General features: G+C 42.0%; 1 protein-coding gene across 6 annotated transcripts; it reads right to left on the reverse strand.

Annotated features, from left to right (window-relative positions):
• Positions 1–227: 227 nt before the first annotated feature.
• On the reverse strand, positions 228–19,823 carry LOC118116228 (coiled-coil domain-containing protein 9B). Of its 6 annotated transcripts, none has more exons than XM_035167678.1 (13): positions 19,574–19,823; positions 15,371–15,478; positions 15,136–15,240; positions 14,831–14,989; positions 13,590–13,742; positions 8,049–8,227; positions 6,385–6,434; positions 6,232–6,282; positions 5,343–5,439; positions 3,929–3,962; positions 3,215–3,827; positions 3,044–3,126; positions 228–2,695 (listed from the first exon to the last, which is right to left on the reverse strand). In XM_035167678.1, the coding sequence occupies exons 1-13, from the start codon at positions 19,583–19,585 to the stop codon at positions 2,669–2,671; spliced, it is 1,671 nt and encodes a 556-aa protein (XP_035023569.1). In that variant the 5' UTR covers positions 19,586–19,823; the 3' UTR covers positions 228–2,668. The 6 variants fall into 6 exon arrangements, with proteins under 6 accessions (XP_035023569.1, XP_035023568.1, XP_035023566.1 ...); XM_035167677.1 differs by having other exon boundaries at positions 14,831–14,986; positions 15,115–15,240; XM_035167675.1 differs by having other exon boundaries at positions 15,115–15,240.
• Positions 19,824–20,938: the final 1,115 nt, after the last annotated feature.

Raw genomic sequence — 20,938 nt, forward strand, 5'->3', positions numbered from 1 at the left:
CAGAAATTAATCAAATCCAACATGAAGGCAGAGTCAACGGACCAAGGTCAAACTTAACAGGCTGGTAAAGCTACAATTTCTGCCCCTTTTTCGTTCCCTCTGAGATTCACTGGAGTGGCCTTTGCTTTTCAAAGACTCTCCAGAGGATGAATTAATTTGCATCCATGGTGTAATAGCAGGTGGCAAGGGTGATATGAGAGGGTGCAACAAAATAACGCCAGGCGTGATTAGAGAATTTGAAATAGAGAAAAACTTTATTGATGTTGCTCGTTCCTTCCACGTTGTTCTACAGTAAATGAAGCTAGAATTAAGTTATGATGAGCTGAGGTCACACAGACACACACACACACATTCATTCCTCGTGAGTGTGTGTGTAAAAACATGGAGGACAGCAGTGGTAGAGCAAGACAGTCACTTACTCCTCCTACATTTGTCACTTCAGTGAGCTGATGATGCAGATGTCTGAAAACTAAATGAACAAACTAAACAAGGACGAGCTGCTGTGTGGTTGAAGGTCCGAAAATCCATATCACTAATTTTAATCCCACAGGGATGTTTTTATATTTCAGAGCTCATTTTACCAACCAGCTTTTTAAACTTGTTTCTTTTACCTCTCGTTTAAATTCCATATATAATACAGAATAAAGCCCCGACTCAAAAACAGCATGTATCATCGTAACGTGTTTCTTCGTTTTCCCAGTGTGCTTCGACTACATTCTGGACTATTTGTATTTTATGTAACCACAGTTGAGGCTGACAGGGCCCAGCAGCTCAGAGCATATCCACTATCTCGTCTACTTACGGTTACATAACCGTTTACTAAACTGAAGCATTGACGAACGCCAAAAACCTTCTTTGAGGACAGAGTTCTTGTGAGGCATTCTTACTATCACTGATACCAAACACACAACAGTAGACTGGCAATAAATAAAAACAAATCCATACATGTCACAGACAATAAAAACAGCCACTATAATGCACATACAGTTTTAGATTTGCAACAATCATTCTAGTTATAACATTCTCTTGTCCGCTGGGAGAGGCAAATAAATAAAATCAATACTGACGCTGCACTGTTACCACAGTACATTTAACACTACAGTATGTTATGATACAAACCATGAAACACCTTCAGTATTGAAGAAGCCGATATGCAAGGCACGACAGCAGGCTAAACCCTTTTAAAAAATATTAGCTGTTTTTCATGATTATAAAAGAGACCAAGTGGCAGAACAGTGTCAGGAGGGAATTACAGCTGAATCCAGGGTGTCTGTGGACTAAAGGCTAAATCCTAGTGGACCTGGATAATGTTCTTTCATTAGAACGAGTCTGTCCGTCCCACGCTCCAAGACTAAAAACAACTTGAGCAAAATATTCAAAAATTAGTTTTTGATTCACAACTTTGACTTTCATGTTTGTGCTGACCATTGTTTACATTTGTAAATCGTATGTTATAATTCCATTAAGTGTGTAAAACATTACATTTGTGGGGAAGAACAGCTGATTGGGATTCAGCTGTGACACTGTGCTGACTTTAAGAAACAATAGCAATGTGTTTAAGGGCAAGTTTGAGGTTTTAATTCTACAGTGTTATTGATCACCTGGGAAGACTGATTTTAAAATTGCAAACTTTTAGGCTGGTAACTACCAGCTGACCATTAATAACAGCATTATTGGATACTTAATATTAAAAGAATACAGCAATGTTTTAGACCTGTACTTCTATGAATTTTGGGGAAAGAATAGTCTGAACAGATTTCCCAAACTGAGACAAACTTAACTATGACATCATCGGGGGTTTTCTTTTTCAGATTTTCACATCCGGAGCCACAGAAGACATGTTGCAACTTTTTTCACACTGTGTCGCACTAACACAGATGACAAAACTATGCCCCTCAAGTAAAATCAGTGGACATCCCTTTTAAATTTCCTTAAAAGCAAATACCACAGCGAGTGGTAATATTTTGGAAACTTACCAGTGTCTTGGTCAGAGGCCAATAAGACAATAAGTCTCAAATGTGCCCTTCAATAATATATTGATTTCTAAATTCAGGTAAGGACATTGACCCATGCTGGAAGCAGTAAACAAATAATTTCCACTCACTCAGATGTGAGTGTAGATACACAGACTCTACTCTGTAGGTCTGTCACGACTGCATCATCATACACTGTGATACAGACTTTATTCCATTATTGAAAATACCTCTAAGGCAGATTCAGGCACTAGACAACATGGGTGTGGCTGAAGTTATCTTTTCGAGGGCTACCTACGATGAACAGATCAGCTGGCCTCCTGATGTGTACCTTGAAATGTTCATCCACATGTAAACATTTAGTGATATTGCACTTGAGCAGCATACCAACATACTGTTTAAGGTGTCAGGACACGTACTTTTATGTTCATAAAGTGCTTTGATCCAAAAATATTTGAGCAGGGAAACGGCTCACCATTCCTATGTCAAATCTTAGATGTTTGAGAACTTCAATGGGAGGCCACGCACCAAAGCAAAATCACTAACCACGGTTTCGCGTGTGAGCCGAAAACTTGACATCTCGAAAAAGAGCAACCTGAAGCGAAATGAAGCATCCGAATACAAAGACACGAGAGCTTTGTGTCGCTCTGTGTGGCTGGGTTTTGGTTTCGGTGTTTCCATCCTGAAAATGTCAGTCAGACAATCTTCCCGTGTTCTCTCGCCTGCAAAAAAACAAAAAACATACAAAACAAATTAAGCTTGCAAAAAGTAATTTAACTTGTACGATGCAGAGTTTGTTTATTAATCTCAGGCCCGTCACGTTATTTCCTGTGGGGATGATTTAAGGTCAGATACTGTACATCAGCTGGCTGTTTCCATGCTGGATGAGATGTTATTTCTCCTTAACGCGAAACAGGCCTCAGAGGTGGTAAAAACACTTCAACTGAAATTGAATATTACAGCCCGTCTCTCTTCATCATTTTAACTGATCATCCATTTGCACTTCCCTCCATCAGTGGATTTACACATCTATTGATCCTCCCATCCCTCATCCTGTCTCTCACACTGACCTTGTCGCTGCTGGTACAATGCGTTGGGTGTGTTTCTCCTGACTCCAGGCTCAGGACAGACAGACCAGAGTCTATTAGCTCGTCTGTGTGAGAAAAAACCAACAGTATCTCAGGTACATGTCATCCAAATGTGTTGTCAGAGAAGTCAGGGCCACTGAGAATATTTCATACCTGCGTTTGTGTTGCTGATATTGCACTTAGCAAGCTCTACAGGCTGGAGAGAGGCCTTCTCTGGAGAGGCACAGGCTTTTTCGGCAGGGGGCGAGTTGGGAGATGTGGGGGGGTTGCTGTCTTTTTTAGTACATTCAATTTCATAAGACTCCCACTGGGCGACAGGAGGAGCAGACGGATCATCGCCCTGATCCTGAGGACTTCCGTCATCCTGCTTGGCACTTTCGAAAGGCTGCTGTGGCCCTTGCACTTCCTGTTTGTTCTGTTTAGATGATGGTGATGAAGCTTTTAAGTTCGATTCCGAGCTGGCAGAGTCCTGAGAGCCTGCGGTTTGCCTCGTACGAGCTCCCTGGATGAGCTCCTCCGAGAAGCGTACTTTCTTCTCTGAACTCCGGGGAGACAGGGCCTCTGGGTGCCCCTGAGAGGAGGCGTCCTCTCTCAACGTAGCAGCTGACACGGGTGCTGCGGATCCACTCACTTCCTCAGACACGCTCTGCAGATCTGAGCTGGGCGACAGCTTTGTTTTTGTGTCCTGACCTGTCTGATCCTCTACGTCAACATCTGTGAGGGCATCAAGTTCCTCCAGGAATTCCTCCAATGTTGTATCAGACATCTAAAGGATGAGATTAGAACAACAAATCAGGTACTTTTGATTCTTTAGTAACCTTTATTAACCACTGCACAGTTCATATTGAAACAGGTTTGAGTTCTTACCTGTAGGTTCTCTCCCTCTTCACCTGCCTGCCATCTGAAAAATGAAAATGTAAAAATGTAATGTACAAGCAACTTCTATCAAGCATCTCAGTAACAATGTTAGAATAGTGATGCTATTATCATTTCATTTCCTGTTAGCATTATACCATGTCTGTAAGGCAAAGATGAAGCTAAAGTCAGTTAGCTTAGCTTGGCACAAAGACTGGAAAGATGGGGGAAACAGCTAGCCTGGTCCTGCCCAAAGGTAAAAATCTGTCTGTGATATTCTTTGTTTAATTCACACAAAAAACAAGCAAAGGAGTTGTTATGACTGGCCACAAATTGTCCCGCACATAGCCACATGCAATTTTTTTTTATTTTGGGGCGGCTGGGGATCAAGAGGAAGAGGGTGTCTTCCCCTGCCCAGCAAGTTGGTGGTTCAATCCTCGGCTCCTCCACTCTGTGTGTCCTTGGGCAAGATACTGAACCCAAATTGCCCATGACGGCTGTTCCAACAGTGTATGAATAATTTGTGATTAAAAAAAAACAACAGTGTATGGATGCACTGCATGAATGTGTGTGTGAATGTGACATGTGCTTTGAAGTGACCCTTAGTAGAAAAGCCATTCAGTCCATTCAGTCTATTTACTATTCAAGCTAACGATCTCCTGCTGGTATACAGCTTCATATTTACTGTACAGACATGAGAGTGATATTTTCTCATCCAACCCTGGACAATAAAACAAATAAGCATATTTCTTTCTATTGTATATTCAAATAAAAGCTCAGCTAGCTTTGCTCTACCAGCTGAGTCTTTGATCTCAGCTGTTGTAGAATCAGTGGCCTGTGGGCTGCCTCTCACTGCACCATGATCTACTGCCAGCTGTGACAGAAGCACATCCTGATACCAAGAATTGGTCTGGATGCAACTGAGAGTTGGTTTCTACGTTGTTCCCTGACCCTTTACCTACTGCCACCACAGACACACAGATACAATAGATCATCGGGTACATTTTCACACATCCGGTTCTGTGGTCGCATGGCTTTTTGAGATTATGATTATTTTGAGCAACACTTGTGTAACTGCGCAGCCTGAACGCCTCGTCAACAGGCAGCACAGTGGCTTGTTTCACAACAGAGGAGCTGGAGGAGAAAAATAAAAAGTGAATGCAGTGAGACGTGAATGAGGCCTTCTGGGTGATTTAGTCAGCTGCCACAACTTCTAAATCATGTCTCATGACATCCAGGGGAATTCGTACATTCGGCAAAGTGCGGGAAAACAATGTGCCTTCACAGCCAATTCACATATTTCATTCGTCATAGTAACTTTTTCTCTTAACAGTTCATTGAGGCTGTGGTGAGAGACACTCCAATCAAGTTTAACATCAAGATGTTTTTTTGGTGTAGCACTAAATCGTGTTTCACTGATACTGACCTCCTGGCCCTCCCAGTCAAGCGATCTTTGCCTTTAGCGTTACTGCTCATCACCAGCACTTTTTTAGCTACCTTGTCTTTTCCTCGCTTCTCACGTCCTGTATGACAGGGGAATACAGGAAGTCACAATTAGCACACAATAGCTATCACCACTGCCACATACGAAACTACAATCTAATCAGTTTATAATGCAGAGGGACAGTAGTGGCAGGGTAACAAGAGCAATCACCAGGGGGGGCTGTGTTGTGCTGTACAGATGCAGCAAGTTTGGGTAAACAGTCTTCTCAGTCAGTCATTAACTATGGGAAAAGTTTACATGTTCAATTAAAAAGAAGTAGACATTAGCTAACATTTAAATTTTAACTTAAGATATGGCTGAAAGCAAATTGAACTTGTAATCATGTGTAAGAATTCCTTTTAATCTCATATGATTTGATGGTGTTGTGCTTTAATCGTAGGTTATTTACTTGTTTTTATCAAGTGTAAAGTTTTAATCATGAGTTTATTGTACAGTTAGTTTAGATGTTATATATAACGCACATGAATTATGCATAGATATTTGTAATTTTATAAGATAAGAGGTCGTTATTTTTTAAGTCAGGTTGCCTTGTAAGAACTGTCTACGAATGGGAGATGAAAATTAGCCTATACAGCTAAGTCACGTTCATTTAAAAAAATGTTGGCGGTTGTCATTGAGCACTGTCCCTATCAAATAAATAAACAAACAACATTTTTATAGTTTCTTCACTCTTTGTGCTTGAATTTGTTTGAATTGACAACAAAAAAACTACACATCTCACAAAAAAGGGGCTTTATTACCTTTTCTGTACCCTGTATGATTATCTTAAGGGACTTATCTGATAAATACACAATAGTTCAGAGTGGGATACCTCTTGGGTCCACATTTGCCCTGGGTTGTCCTCTTTTAGCACTTCGTCCACCTGAAATTAAAAATAATAAATAATGAATAATACAAAAATAATACAACACGAACATTGAAATCCATCTTTTATCATGTCTTATTCTCATGTTTTCGGTCTTACCTCTGCTACAAGTCCCCCAGTCTCTATCAGGCAGGGATTTGTCTGAAAACCTAAAAGCAAAGGTTGAGATACACAGAAAAACAATTTTAATTTCAAAGTGACATAACAGCCCCATCAACATTCTCTTTTAATATTTGAGTATCATCACTGCACATTTCTGACAGGCCTTTATGCAGAAGCAGTGAGAGGTGTTTTCTCTCCATGTGTCACACCCTTGTATTGTACATCCACTGAAACCACCTAAATAGTTGAGTCAAAAATACATTTCCTCCCCTATTCTGACTCAAGGGTCTTGTTTAAGTGTCGCCAAATAAGGCAAGGCATTCCATCCCGTAGCCCTGGCTAAAAATAGCGTCTCCTTCCTTGTCTCTTTAAATTTTGAAGCTTCCTTAAACAGCACATTAATTTACTCAGCCCGTTTATTTATTCTGCGGGTTTCACCCTTTGTATTACAGCCCAGATTGTTTCAAATCCAACAACTGTTTAAAATGAATGGGTTGTGTTTTTCCCTCCAGTTAGTCGGAGGCGCTATCGTGTGATTTCACAAAGGAAAGTGAGGGCAGGCTCCAACATACTGCTCATCGACTCATTTTAGAATCAGAGATAGTCTGCAACACGTTATAGTAACATAACACATACAATGACACAATTCACTTAAACAGTAATTACTTTGTGATGTAATCAGTTTTGATTTAATCCTGTGACTTGATATAGTCTTGTGATCATGTGGCATAAAATCCAGACAGCTCATCTAATAGATGCTTCTACTGAATCATCCCCCTAGAAATAAACAGGCTGTTCTTCAAGCTTAGTTTTGTTTGTTTGTTATCTACATCTGCACTGAAAATTCAATTTAGCTGACTTCAGAGGTAAAAGAAGAGGCTTTAATTTTTCACTACAAAGCCTATTAACTCAAAGACAGTTAGCAGAGCATAACAACTGGAAGCAGGGGAAATTAGCTAGCCTAACTTTGTCCAGTGGTTAAAAACACCTAACTACCAGCATGTCTGAAGCTTACAAGTTAACTGTCTCTAGTTAGTTATCAATTTTGTAGCCACAAAATTATGTCAGCTCCATTGCTTTTCTGCCTGTGAAACCACGAATTTAATCATGTTTACGTTTCTATTTGTGCTGGTAGGTAGGTTTATGTTTTAACCTTTGGGCAGCTAGCAGTTTTTATGCTAAGCCAAGCTAGCAAACTGCTGCAAACATGAGTGGTTTCCATCTTCTCATTAACATGATAGGCAAGACAGCACAGAATCATTTTTGCAAAAATATCACAATAAAAGATAATTTATATATATATATATATTTAAGTATTACTTACAGAAAACAGAATGTAATTTTTGAATTTCATTATTTGATACTAATGGAAACCACTATGAAGAAGCATCTGATTTTAGAGGAAACTAGAGAGATAAAGATTTTTTTTATGTTTTTATGAGATTGATTGAAGACCAGGAGTTCGTGACTATTTCTAACTGGCCAAATAAAGCTCTACTCTCCTTAAACAACCACCGCCAAGTGTCCCTTCATAAGCCAATTCTGAAGAAGAATAAAGCTACTCAGTTGAAATTTCATGGAAATAGATTGAAAAAGATTTCTCTGAGAGAGATCTACTATCACAGCTGTGAAAAATCAAAGTGCCTCGGGAAAAGTCTCACATGTTCTCAGTCTTGTCCACGTCCCATTCCCTTCTCCACTGGCCCTTTGCGTTTTTATGCCGAGCCACTCTCTCCTTGTCGATCTGCTCGCGCTCTTTCTTCCACCTCAGATACTCCTCCTGCTCTTCTTTCAGTGTGGGGATGTCCAGGTCTGTGCTGGCAAGAGGGCTTTCTGGCTCCTACGTGAACACAAAACATTTCAGTGGGGTTTAATACATAAAAGCAAGTGTCTTTCTCAATGTAGATGGATATCATATACTGTATATAGAGATGGACCATAGACATGACTGCTCATGAAAAGGGAAGCCAAAGCATTTTGATCGCCCCCTAGTGGATGGCTGCAGTATAGGTCATAAATTCCTCCTCTGTCATGTTCATGGATGGAGGTCAAAGAATGAGTTGATATTTAATAATTTAATAATTTACTCGTACCCATCAGTGTTCAAGGACACGAACATAGAAGACAAAAACTTAACTTTAAACCCTGACTGACATTTATAAGAAAAAATAAACTGAACAAACTCTATAATGTTGCAGGCAGATATACAGACATTTGTGTTTAATGTGTATGTATGTCAAGGCATTTATGAAAACTGATGACTATGGTATATTATATTGTTACAGTGGTGGCCGGCTGCAGTATAAGTCATTGATCCTGTCTCCTCCATGTTAATGGAAGGGACACAGACCAAACAAAGGCGCAAGATGGCGGCCTTTTGGCTTTGTTGCGTCGTCCATCTTTATTTACAGCCTATGATTTATATCACAGTGCTATCCACTCTTCGGTAATGAATCACTGGCATTTACTAAATTAAATCACCCGCACCACTCTGTGTCTCATTATAATATATTTGATGCATCATTCTACACACTAACCAGAGCAATGGAGGAAAACAGCTAAACAATAGCCTCCCATTAGACATGGGTGGTCATAAACAAGAGCAGCTTCTCATCTGTAAACAAATAATTTCTCAGTGGGTCAATACAGATCAACTGGGATCAAATAAAAAAAAGGGAACAAACAGAGGTATTGTAGTATTTTCGTGCATTCTGCATATGCCAATCACTGCCGCACTGTCAAAACTAAAGGTTGCCGCTGTGCCCAGTGAGCATCCATTACAAAAAGCCTCTTGTTCGTCAACCGTGCTGACTGCGAGGCAACACAATCAAACTCTCTGAGACAATATTCCAGACAAAAAAATGTAGTGTACTGCTTTGTAAATGTAATTAGGTCCCCTTCCTCCTTCTTCCCCCTCTTAACCTGTTTATTGATTAGTGCCATTAGAGCAGAAAGGCTTGTTGGCTAATACTAAAGGGAGAGGAGGGAGATGTGATGCAGGCTCTTAACACATCAAAGCAGACAGAGGCTGTGGGTTCTCGCTACAAACGCCTGGAGTAAATCCGGTCTAGAAACAGTGCTGTGCTTTGAGGGACATTATGTAAAAAAAAAACAGCAGTCTCTGAGGGACAGTGCCTGTCAGCGTTCAATTTTCTTTCTCTTTTACAGCAAGAGGGAGATTACATCGATGTCTAGAGAAAATGAAAATTTTGTGTTACCAAGGGAAAAAAACCCATCTACTGTACATGCTTCTCCTCTGCATATTATGTCTCACAGCTACAGAAACAAACTGTCAGAGAAAGAGACATAACACAGTTCCAGTAAAAAAAGAAAAAAAAAGAAAAAGATGGGTGATGTTTTCCCCGCAGGTGTGGACCAATCAGAGTCAAGTAAACATGTTGCCTTTCTGCTTTGTACATAGCATCTGTGCTCATCCCTGTGTTTTCAATTTCCTCTCCTCTGGCCCTGGAGAACATCAGTGGACACAAGGGACAGTGCTTCTCACATGTTCCAACAGGCCGTCTCCTGCTGCCGCCCTGCTAATAAGCACTTTTCAATTGGTGGCCTCCACAGGGCCTAACCGGGATCAGGGGCCAAGACAGGTAATGTAGACATCACATGGAGTATGGGCAATGCAGTAGGACTTTTAGATGGTAAAAATTGCTAAAGAGGGGGACAAAATGAAAGGTTTGCTCTCATTCTGGACTGTCAAGCCTCCAGAAGCTGCCATTGTTTCGGCCTGAATACGCCTGCAGAGGTTTACAATTTATTTTATTGACCAAAACAGTCACGCTTTCGAAACACATGCAAAAAACACTGCACCTTACATCCTTTTTTTCACTCGGCTCAGACTTTAGGGCAGGCGACGGACGGAGAGCCGAAGGGGCATGAACGGCATCATTTGTCATGTGGCATATTCGGCGGGCCTTTGAAGCCCGTCGTCCCTGCCTCCCTCGTCAGCCTGTTTATCGCACGCCTGATCTGTGAGACATCTCTGAGCTACTCCAGTGATGTGACCACACGAGCTAGAAAAGGAGGGTGTGGCTTTCTGTGTGTTGGTGATGAGGGTGCAAACCTGGAACAACAACCTTTTGGCTTATGAGTTATCTCAAACCTGAGAAGAGGATGTTTTAGAGATACAGCATCAATATTCTCATTTAAATATTGGTATGTTTGTGTGTCTATTTTGGAAACCATGGCACTGTGCTGCTCCTCTGTGTGCTTCTGCCCCAGTTTAACCTCGTCCTGTCCGAGAGGGGACGAAAGATTAACATAACAAAAACAAGGGTGCCACAGCTGCTTATTGCCACTGATTTCACGTGGCTGTAAAGACTCACATTACTGCTGCAACAAACTGAAAAAGCAAATCAAGCAAGAGCACACACACAAAGATTAAGAGGCTGACACTGCCCCCAAGTGGACTGAGGAGGTTATAGCATGCCCTGGGTACTCTGGTTTTTAAATGTCCACTTTGCAAACAGGGTGTCATTGAAGCTGAGTGCAGTTACAGATGGCTGAATGTCAATGTTACTCACCTGACTGCAGGTAGAGAATAGTGTGAATTTTGGCTCTGGTGTATTTCTGACTGCAAGTTGTGCTCGTGTGAAAACAGTGCATGAGTCACGTTGCCGGTAACAGCAACACTTGCATCAACAGACCATCGGGGAAAAGACAATAAATGCTGGGCAGAGTGGTCTAGTATAACTACAGACAATGACACACACATACACACTCACACACTCTCCTATCCACTCCCGAATGAGGTCTAGCACATACGCAGGAACAAAGAACCCCTGGCTTCTGTGTTTCTTTTCTTTCTCCCTCCTTACACGTCTTCTTCCTCTCTACTCTCTGACCCTCTCCTGGCACCTTGCCAGGCCTGTCTCTGTGGCAGCATAATGAGCCGAGAAGGCAGTCGAATGTTAATTAGATCAAATCGACCCCTTTCAGGATGGTGGGAATGGGGAAACAATTGTGCCACAGGAGGACAGATCACTAAAGGATCCAGAGATGAGAAACGGAGGCTGGAGACAGACAGTGGGCTCTGCAAAGGAGTGTCTCCCCCTCTTTCCTCCCTCCTTACTTTTCCTCTCACTCGTCCATTCTGGACTTCCTTTCGCCTGTCTCTCGTTCTCATTAGTGTGAGATGACGTCTAGTCATGAGGCACTTACAGGCATTACGATCTGCCTGGGACACTGCCACACAACCACACCCCTGTCACAGAGTCATTGTTCATTTCCAGCATGTCTGATGAACACGCTCATTAGAAAAATATTGCAGAGGTAGTCTGCAGTTCATCATGGACCTTTTACATACACATACTTTTCTGAGACCACATAGATACATGAGATTTCCTCCTCCCGATTCACCCTTCAGCAGCGTTCATCCTCTTTGCTCTCTTATAAGCCATATAAAATGAAAATGGTTCTGCAAACAGCAACCACGTGGAAACCAGGTCTCTGGGATTCACTGGCATGGTGCACTGGAGCGCTGGCTACTGTTCAACTGCTGATTCAATCCACATGATAAATAAAAAAGAGGACAGACCAAACGGGCCAGAAATAAAGGCAAGAGAACAGCGGGTTCAGCCCCTAGATTTAGTGCACATTAGCACAGGCCAGTGAGCAGCGCTGCAGCAGGACAGTTTGGTCCTCACTTTTTCAATGGGCTGTTTGAGGGTCAAAGGGATAGTTCAACCAAAAATGAAAATTCACTCATTATCTACTTACCACTATGCCGATGGAGGAGTGGGTGTAGTGTCACTTCTGTAGTTTTAGGGGTAAACAGTGTTGCAGCCAAATCCAATAAAATTTAAGCAGAGGGTGACGACTTCTTCAAACGTAAAAAACACAACAGAAAAAAAACATAAAATGCCTCCATACTGCTCCTGTGGTGTCATCCAAGAGTCCCTATGCCTCGACATTCAAATTTCACTCAAAACAGTGTCATTTACACTGTGTTTTTAGCCTAAATGTCCGCTCTGATCCTCCTCCGGAGCCACGTTCACGTTCGCACCCACACACTGGGTTTTCATTTTTCTGTGAACTATCCCTTTAAGACTTGGTTTTAGGGTTAGGGTTAAAATTCGGTTAAGGTTGGGGTTAGGCATTTAGTTTGGATGGTTAAGGGGTAATGGTAAGGGGCTAGGGAATGTATTATGTCAATGAGTGTCCTCACCAAGATAGAAGTACAAACATGATGTGTGTGTGTGTGTGTGTGTGTGTGTGTGTGTGTGTGTGTGTGTGTGTGTGTGTGTGTGTGTGTGTGTGTGTGTGTACATATATTTAGAAAGAGACTCCACTTTGTGTTGTGTCCAGAGACCCCTCCTGTGGCTGGACTGTGTCTGTGTTTACAGTGGTGAGGATCAGCTGTCTGTGCCCTGCATCAGCTCATTGATTGGGCCGCAAGTGTGTGTGTGCATGCGAGTGTGTGTGTTTGTGTGGGTGTGCGCATGCTTCAGCCTGAGGCAGAGCAGCTGTTCCAGACTTGCTACATACCCGGGGGGGGCTAAGGTCAGTGATAGTGTGGCATTTCACATCCCTGCTGGGGGTGGTGCATGTCTCTCTGCCTATGTGTGTTAAACATAGGATCTCAAGCATCCGGCATATGGTAAAGCTATTGATATTAAAAAGTCATTTCTCCTGTCTCATTATATTACTGATAACGCAGCCTTTTGTTGAGCAGTTATTGCATCTATCTGTCTTCAATTAGTCTTCATGGCACTCGAGGGGCTCTGTGAACTTTACAGCCTGTTCCACACACACCCAAAGGCATCTACACTCAGAATCTACGATTTTTTTTTTTGTTCTAAAAAATACAACAAAAGATTCCTCAGAGGGAGAAAATATACTGAATAACCATCAGACATGAGTGTGATCACACCAAAGAAGTCAGAAGTTACCCAGACGATGCTGGATTCTTTGAATTTTTGGTCCATAGCTCTGTTAGCAGCCCCCCTTTCACTAATCCCACAGCAGTCAGCCACAGCCCCAGCACGCCTCCTGTCCACAACCATTGTGCTCCATCATTGGAGGGCTGTGGCCAGCCGACATGTCTGACATCTATGTAAAACACGTCCGTGCAGCCCACGGAGGACAAACAAAGGGGGTGTGTGAGAGTGAAAGAGGACAGTAGGGTGCGTGCCGTGTTTTTAACGCTGAAGCATGTGATCGCTGGAGTGTTCAGTGTGTCCCATTCAAACCTGTGCTGCTGATGTGCTTCTCTTGTTCGTGTGAGGTGGTTGCTTCCCCCTCCCAGCTGACTCTACGCCCCTCGGCGGTCCATCTTCCGTAGGGCTCTTGACGTCTGCGGCGTCCGGCCTCTTCTCAGGCCTCTCACTCACCACCCTCTTACCCTGGAGAGACGGTTACTCTCATTAGTGTCATAACTGCCACCAGGTGCATTGAAATACAATGACCGAATTCTGCATAATTCTTATTTTGAGGGTGCAAACACATGTCATGCTTATGCAGTAAAACACATATACTCCTGCTGGACTGTATACAGACCACTCATAAATAGAGGATCTTGACAGCTCAAATACAAATGTAAGCTTTTTATACAAAATTACATATTATACATTACTGTTGGGTTTCTCTATAATATTGTAAGGTCTCGACCTTGATATGTAAAGTGCCTTGAGATAATGTATGTTGTGATTTGGTGCTATACAAATAAAATGTAACTGAAATGCAATGAAAATGGAATATTGTACCTCCACCAGCTGCACATTTTAGCCATGCTAGCTTCATGTCTCTTTGGGTAGCTATGTCAGTCCACCACTTGTGTCCACTTCTGACCCAAGAATGAAAAACAATATCTGTATAAACATTAAATGTGTTGTCCTATAACATGGTACAGATATCAATGGTGCCCAGAGAATGTAATAACTAAAAACCTGGTGATCCCCAGACTAATATTTTAAAATTTACATTTGGCTTGTTACCTGACACCCATATAACGAATGACATCCAAGCCTCATGTCAGACTCATCCCTACCTCATGTTTAAACGTTAGCATGTCAACATGCTAATCTAAGATCTTGAACATTGAAAACAATGCACTTGCATAGCTGATTGCTAGCATGTTAGCAGGCTGTAGATTCCTCTTTTTGACTACTCACAGCTAAGCTGAGCATCAAACAGGCATATTTAGCCTGTTTTGATAACTAACTACATCATTAGTACATAGACTTATTCAAGTTCCAGTAAATATGTGTGCTCAACTGGTTAAATTGCTCGATAAGAATCGATCCAATTCAAGCTGAAACACTATGCAACTTGTTTTCTTCCTGAAACCTACTGTTTGACTGCTTTCAGCAAGGTGTGCTTACTGATTTGAATGAATGAAATTGAATGAACTTTCATTATTGTCAATAAAACTACAGGGGTTCGGGGTTCTTTATTTTTTTCCATGTCACTTCAAGTGGAAATTGGCGTTTACCGTTTTTCCTGCCATGGTGACTGTTAACTGCTTCCTGTGGCCCTGGGCAGCGCTCTGCGAGGGGCCCTCTCCCCCCCTGTCAGGCCCGGCCTCCTGCTGTCCTTTACCAGCTGGTGAACCACCGCTGAATGGCTTTGTCACCACCACACGACTATCCTGCTTTCAAACCGAAGAGGGGAACATGTTATAAATTATTCATTTTATATAACTTGGACTATATTATGTCTTCTATAGAAAATCTGTCTTTACCATATCGTCTAACCAGCATTATAAGCAACAGTCACCTCATTTTCTGAGACACTCACACTGGTGGACTTGTTGATCGTGATGGTGAGATCCTCAGCTTTGCCCTTGCGGCTCTGCAGTGCCATTCCGTCCTCCTCTGCCCTTTTCTTGTCTTCCTCCACCTCCTACATGCAACCCAATGAAAACAACCAATCAGGAAGCCTGAAGGAGACCCCACACAAAGACTTGCATTTCTACTTCGGAAACCACGTCTGAACATCACAGGTACTTCCCTGCCTGCAAACACGTCCTCACCTTGTACCTCTTCATGAGCGCCTCATTCTTCCTGCGGAGAGCCTCAATCTTCTTGTCCAGCTCCACGTCCCTGCCATGATCCCTCTTGGGCATCATGTCACTGGGGCTCTAAGAGGAGACACATCAGACCTTTGATCATAAAGAATTTGCTCAAAATACTGCAGTCTGCTGGACACAATATACCAATATTCAGCAAAAATTAGGTTAGAATTTTATATTTTGAGCTTAGTTCCAGTAATCCCATGCCATATTTCTTGAGCTGATTTGTGACCTCTCGACCGCTAAGATCTGCAGATTGAGTCCTGCTGGTAACTCCCACTTTGGAACTCTCTGCACACTGAATTCAGACACGCTACCTCTGTAGCTTCTTTAAAAAAAATTCTTAAAACCCTTCACCTTCTGAAAGCTTTAGGGAATGTTTGATTTGCATTAATCTATAATGTTTTTATTTGTTTTATTTATTTGTACTAGTTTCTCTCTTGTGTGGCCAATGTCCTTTCAGTAAACTGCCTTGTCTGGTTTTAAATGTTTTGGTTTTATTTCTTCTAATTTAGTACTTTGTAACATAGAGTAAGCAAAGTATGGAAAGTGTGGTGTAAATTAAGCTTATTATTATTACTTCAATGCTGATGTATTTTTTTGTTTCACTACAAAAATTATACTTTTTGGAAAGTCTTTTTACACAGACAAAACAGTTGTGCAAGAACTTTCCCAACATAAAATAGTCCAATACTGGAAAAACTTGATTTCAATAAGAAATCATTTAACAAGAGAATAAGTAAACAACAAATCCATTCTGATATTTTATGCCAACTCTCATTGCTGGCTAGATTAGCACACTTGTTGCTATAGAAACAATTTTGTCTGTACAAAAACAATGAGATTTAATACTCAGCTGTTGTTACCCTATTATATTCTAATGTATTCTGTATATAAATAAATAAAGGTCCCCATTAAACAAGATTTAAAATAATACAAGCATTTTAATAAAGTCTGCCTATAAACAGAGTGACAACGAGGTGAACTTATAGTTGATGCATGGTCATACAATTTGAAAATGTCTTGTGTCCACACCACTGCATGTGCTGCGATAACACACACCGCTCACACCCAACACACATGGAGTATTCATCATGGAGCTCAGTTACAAATGCGGCCAGGATGCATATGCAGAGCATCTTAAACATGCTGATGCAGTCAGCAGGGCATTCCTCCTCACACGACAAGAGGCCCCCATAATGAAAGTCTCTGCAGAGACAGCTGCCCCCGTGTTTGAGCGCTGCAGCCGAGCTGAAGAACACGCAGGTGAGAATAAATGAAACAACAGTGAAGACACGATCACTGGAAGTTCAGGACATATCGGAGACGTCAACAACCGCTGAACTGCACAGCCTGTTATAAAAGACAAGTTGGACATCTTTGGAAATACGCTTATTCACTTTCTTAAGAGTAAGATGAGAGGACTGCAGACCTGTGGCAAGCAGCAGAGTAACCTGTAAAATCACAACTTGTCATTTTTATAATAGATTTTATTATGATTAAACAAAATACCTAATTTGTGAGATTTAAATGTGCTAGTGGATGGATTTCGTTGCCTTTGGACAGAACCAGGTTAGCTGCATCCCCACCGTTTCGTATCTTTATGCTAAGTTAAGCTAATCAAGTGCTGATTGTAGCATCACTCTTAATCCACAAATGTTCCTTCAAACATTCCTTTGAATTTATCAATAGGTGCAATTGAAATGGCCAGTCACAAGGAAGCTCATTCATCATCCAAAATGTAATATTCTGTCATGTCCCAATGAGATGATACAAAAAGAAAACAAAAACTTCTGATCTGATGCAAGCTGCCTAGAGGAGAAACCACATTTTTAACAGTAGTAATCTAGTATTATTATTGTCATTATTATTATTGTTAGCTTTTATTTAACTAGGTTAGTACCTTTGAGATTTAAAAATAAGGGAGACCTGGCCAAAAATAGCAGCAACACAGTTTAAACTAATAGATAAATAACATAATTTCCCTATATTCTGTCTGGACTTTGGCGACAATGAATCTCAAATACTACAAAGATTATGACTTCCAGTTTAAAAAAGAAGTTAAATAGGTAGAAATTTTGTCCGGGTTGCTTTTATACATGAATCAAATACACACCATGACTGAGAGAGCACACACATAAGGAAGATCAATTGCTATGGAGTGAAGAACTCAATGGTGAGTATAGAGAATGACACTTCGTAATAAATCTCAGTGCCCCATGATTACATTACATAACATTTAATTTAGCTGACGCTTTCATCCAAAGCGACTTACAATAAGTGCATTCAACCATGCGGGTACAAACCCAGAACAACAAGAATCAAGAAAGTACTATTTCTTCAAGAAAGCCAAACTACAAAGTGCTATAAGTAAGTGCCATTTAAGTGCTACTAAATTGTTAGTTTAAACTTTTGTTCAAGGTATAGTCGGAAGAGATGTGTTTTTAGTTTGCGGCGGAAGATGTATAGACTTTCTGCTGTCCTGATGTCATTGGGGAGCTCATTCCACCATTTAGGAGCCAGGACAGCAAACAGTCGTGATTTTGTTGAGTGCTTAGCTCGCAGGGAGGGAGCAACAAGCCGATTGGCCGATGCAGAGCGGAGTGAACGGGCTGGGGTGTAACGTTTGACCATGTCCTGGATGTAGACTGGAACCGATCCGTTCGCAGCACGGTACGCAAGTACTAATGTTTTGAAACGGATGCGGGCAGCCACTGGTAACCATGATAAATGCTCTCCAGCATGTGAACACACATCTCTGTAATCAAATCACCAATTTCTTTTTCACACGGAAAAAAAGGCAGGATCTAAAGTTTGTTGGGATTTATAGTTAATGTGTCGGGCAAATATCTGCCCCAACTTTAAAACGATGGAATCAGAGCTATTAGAGTTTGCTGCTGATTCATCCTTCCCTCTGTCTGATTTCAAGCCAGAACAAATTTTCTTCATCAGAAGGATTTCATTCAGCACACAAACAGTGCTCAGATAATCCTCAATGAACAACAGTCATTCAACTCAATGAGCTAGAACCAGTGTTTTCATCCTCTGTTGTCACTCACAGCAGAGAAGTGTCAATAACACCGACTAATAGGAAAAGTTACCACTGGTGCTCATTGAAACTGTGAAGCAACACAACTTGTTTAGACGGATCCCACTCTCACTCCCACTCCCAAATTATTTCCGAGGGGTCAGACCCTCTCGACAGAGGCAGCAAACAGCTGTGCCAAAGTGAGTCAGTCATCCTCCACTGTTGCCCCAGTGACTGCTAGAACACTGAAGCCACTTCTGTGTGATATTACTGGCTCGGAATGATGACTCACGGCTCACAGGCACACCAAGGCCGTCACGTTGGGACTGCAAGAAATTCTTCTGTGCTGTTTCAATATCACCGCTGCTGGTACGCCTGCAGAGACTGGCTGCCACTGAGAGGATGAGTTCAACTACAGCACTTAAATCCTGCTGTCAGAGAGATCTGCCTTTTTGCACTAAAGTTGTCAGCACAGACTTTAAAGCGAAATAGCAAAGAGAATACATCCTGAATCCATATGAGTCTTTCAAACCTGTAGAGTCAAAGACAGCATGAGAGAAAAGTTGGGACTCACTCAAAGAGGCGGCCGGCTGGAAAGTGGTTACCTCACAGCTTCTAGTTGTCAGGGTATCCAAACACAACACACCATGAGGACATGCCACCAAGAATAGGCGCAAGGGAGAGACAAGCTGCTAACTCTGAATCTCAGTGAGGCCAATGGCGGAGACTGAAGTGAGCACTGGCCTCTGCAAAGTGGGGGAGACTATGTGTGGGGACGGTACCCCTCCCGGGTTCAGCAGTCCAGTTCTTTGATTGTGCAGCAGCAAGGGTAACATACGCACATATACACACACGATCACAAAACACACAGAAACGCTGTGGGTCTGCCAGGGGACGGTACCCATGCCTGGACAGGCAGGCGAAAGGGGGAGGAGGGGGGCCTGCAGAGAGAAAGCTGCCAAGGCTTCCTCCCTAACCAGCATTCCTGCCACCTACAGGAGCTACAACGGAGGACAGGAAAGAGCCGGAGACACAACTGAATCGCAGCTCAATCTGCGACAGAGCAGGAGAGGAAGCGAGAGAACCTCAAACTGAGAGAGAGGGATGAGAAGGGGAAGGAGAAAGGAGACACTCACGGGTCTTTCCATGTCAGCGGGGAGAGCTGGGCTGAGTCCAGGCGCGAGGCTGCCGAGGCGGCAGAGAGGGCTGCCTGGAGTCGACGATCATGCCTCGATTACAATGAGCCAAGTTGGGCAAGCAGCCAAGATGTCTCACAAATGCACAGAGCTCCCCTGTTAACAGATTTCACAGCACCCACCCGCTCGTCCACCCTCTCTCATTCTCTCTCTCCCTCTCTCGCCAACCCTCCCACCCTACTGCACATATGCTCTCTCACTCCCTCTCTCCGTCTCTAAAGCACTTGCTCTTTCCCCCTCCTCACTTATCCTCCGCTCAAAGCATGCTGTAGTTAAATCCTGTCACCCTCTCTCCACACGCACACATTTTTGTCTGTGTGTATATATATATACAAGTACATACAAATTTCCTTATACTTTTTCTTTATCACTTTTAAATATAACATTTAACACCAGATAGATGTGGGTCTGCCAGGGCACGGCACCCATTTATTATTTCCCTCTTTTCTAAAGAGAGAAACATTTATTTATATCATTCCTCGTATTTTTTCGTCAAAATTGTTAACTGTTACACTTAACATTAGAAAAATTACTGTTTCTTAATTTATTCTTTCCTAAATAATTTCCATGTGTGTATGTCTCCGCGCATGTATGTGTGTATATCATTTCATTATCATATCATTTTCAATAGCTACATTTAACATTCAAGTAAACTTTAGGCCTATATACTGTTTACACCTATATATATTGTAAAGATATATACAAAATAAAACATTTTGTCTCAGACTTGCACTTCATTATTGAATGTGTATGTGAGTGTGTTCAGATCTTTTTGCTACGTATGCCACTGTGTCCCAACTAACTAAGACGGTTCAAGAAAAGAATTAATGAGAGAGAAAAAAAAATATTTGAAAGCTTCTTAAATGATTCCATTTCTCATGGGGCCTCATTCACATCTATAATGAAACTATATAAATGCAGAAATCACAAATGAGACAACAGCTGCGTCTCCTACGAGCTCCAGACGACTTGTTCAGAGCACTAATGAAGCTTCCTAAAGACTGCAGGGTGGATGGGTTGGTAAAGGGGTGGGAGGGTACTGGCTGCTGAAGTTCCCACAAATCTCCATGCAGGACATTTTGCATCTGCCAGAGCCCAGTGTGAGAGCTGATGACAGGCAGCAGCACACAGGCGGCACACAGGCAGCAGACTGATAGTCGGTGCACAGTCTCTGCAGTTTTAAGATGCCAAAACATACACATAGTTTACATTGTACACAGATCAATACTGCTGCTAATGAGCTAAAGCCCTTTACAAACACTTTGAGTCTGGAACATATCTGAGTTAATTTATGAATAAAGTAAG

Source organism: Hippoglossus stenolepis, chromosome 10 (genome assembly GCF_022539355.2).
Source record: "Hippoglossus stenolepis isolate QCI-W04-F060 chromosome 10, HSTE1.2, whole genome shotgun sequence".
NCBI lineage: Eukaryota > Metazoa > Chordata > Actinopteri > Pleuronectiformes > Pleuronectidae > Hippoglossus > Hippoglossus stenolepis.

Excerpts from the sequence above, each read along its gene's own strand:
- LOC118116228 (XM_035167675.1), bottom strand. Across the intron at positions 3,963-5,342 it reads TTGACTGGGAGGGCCAGGAG|ATGGCAGGCAGGTGAAGAGG; the intron begins GTCAGTATCAGT and ends TTCATTTTTCAG. Across the intron at positions 2,696-3,043 it reads ATTGTACCAGCAGCGACAAG|GCGAGAGAACACGGGAAGAT; the intron begins GTCAGTGTGAGA and ends GTTTTTTTGCAG.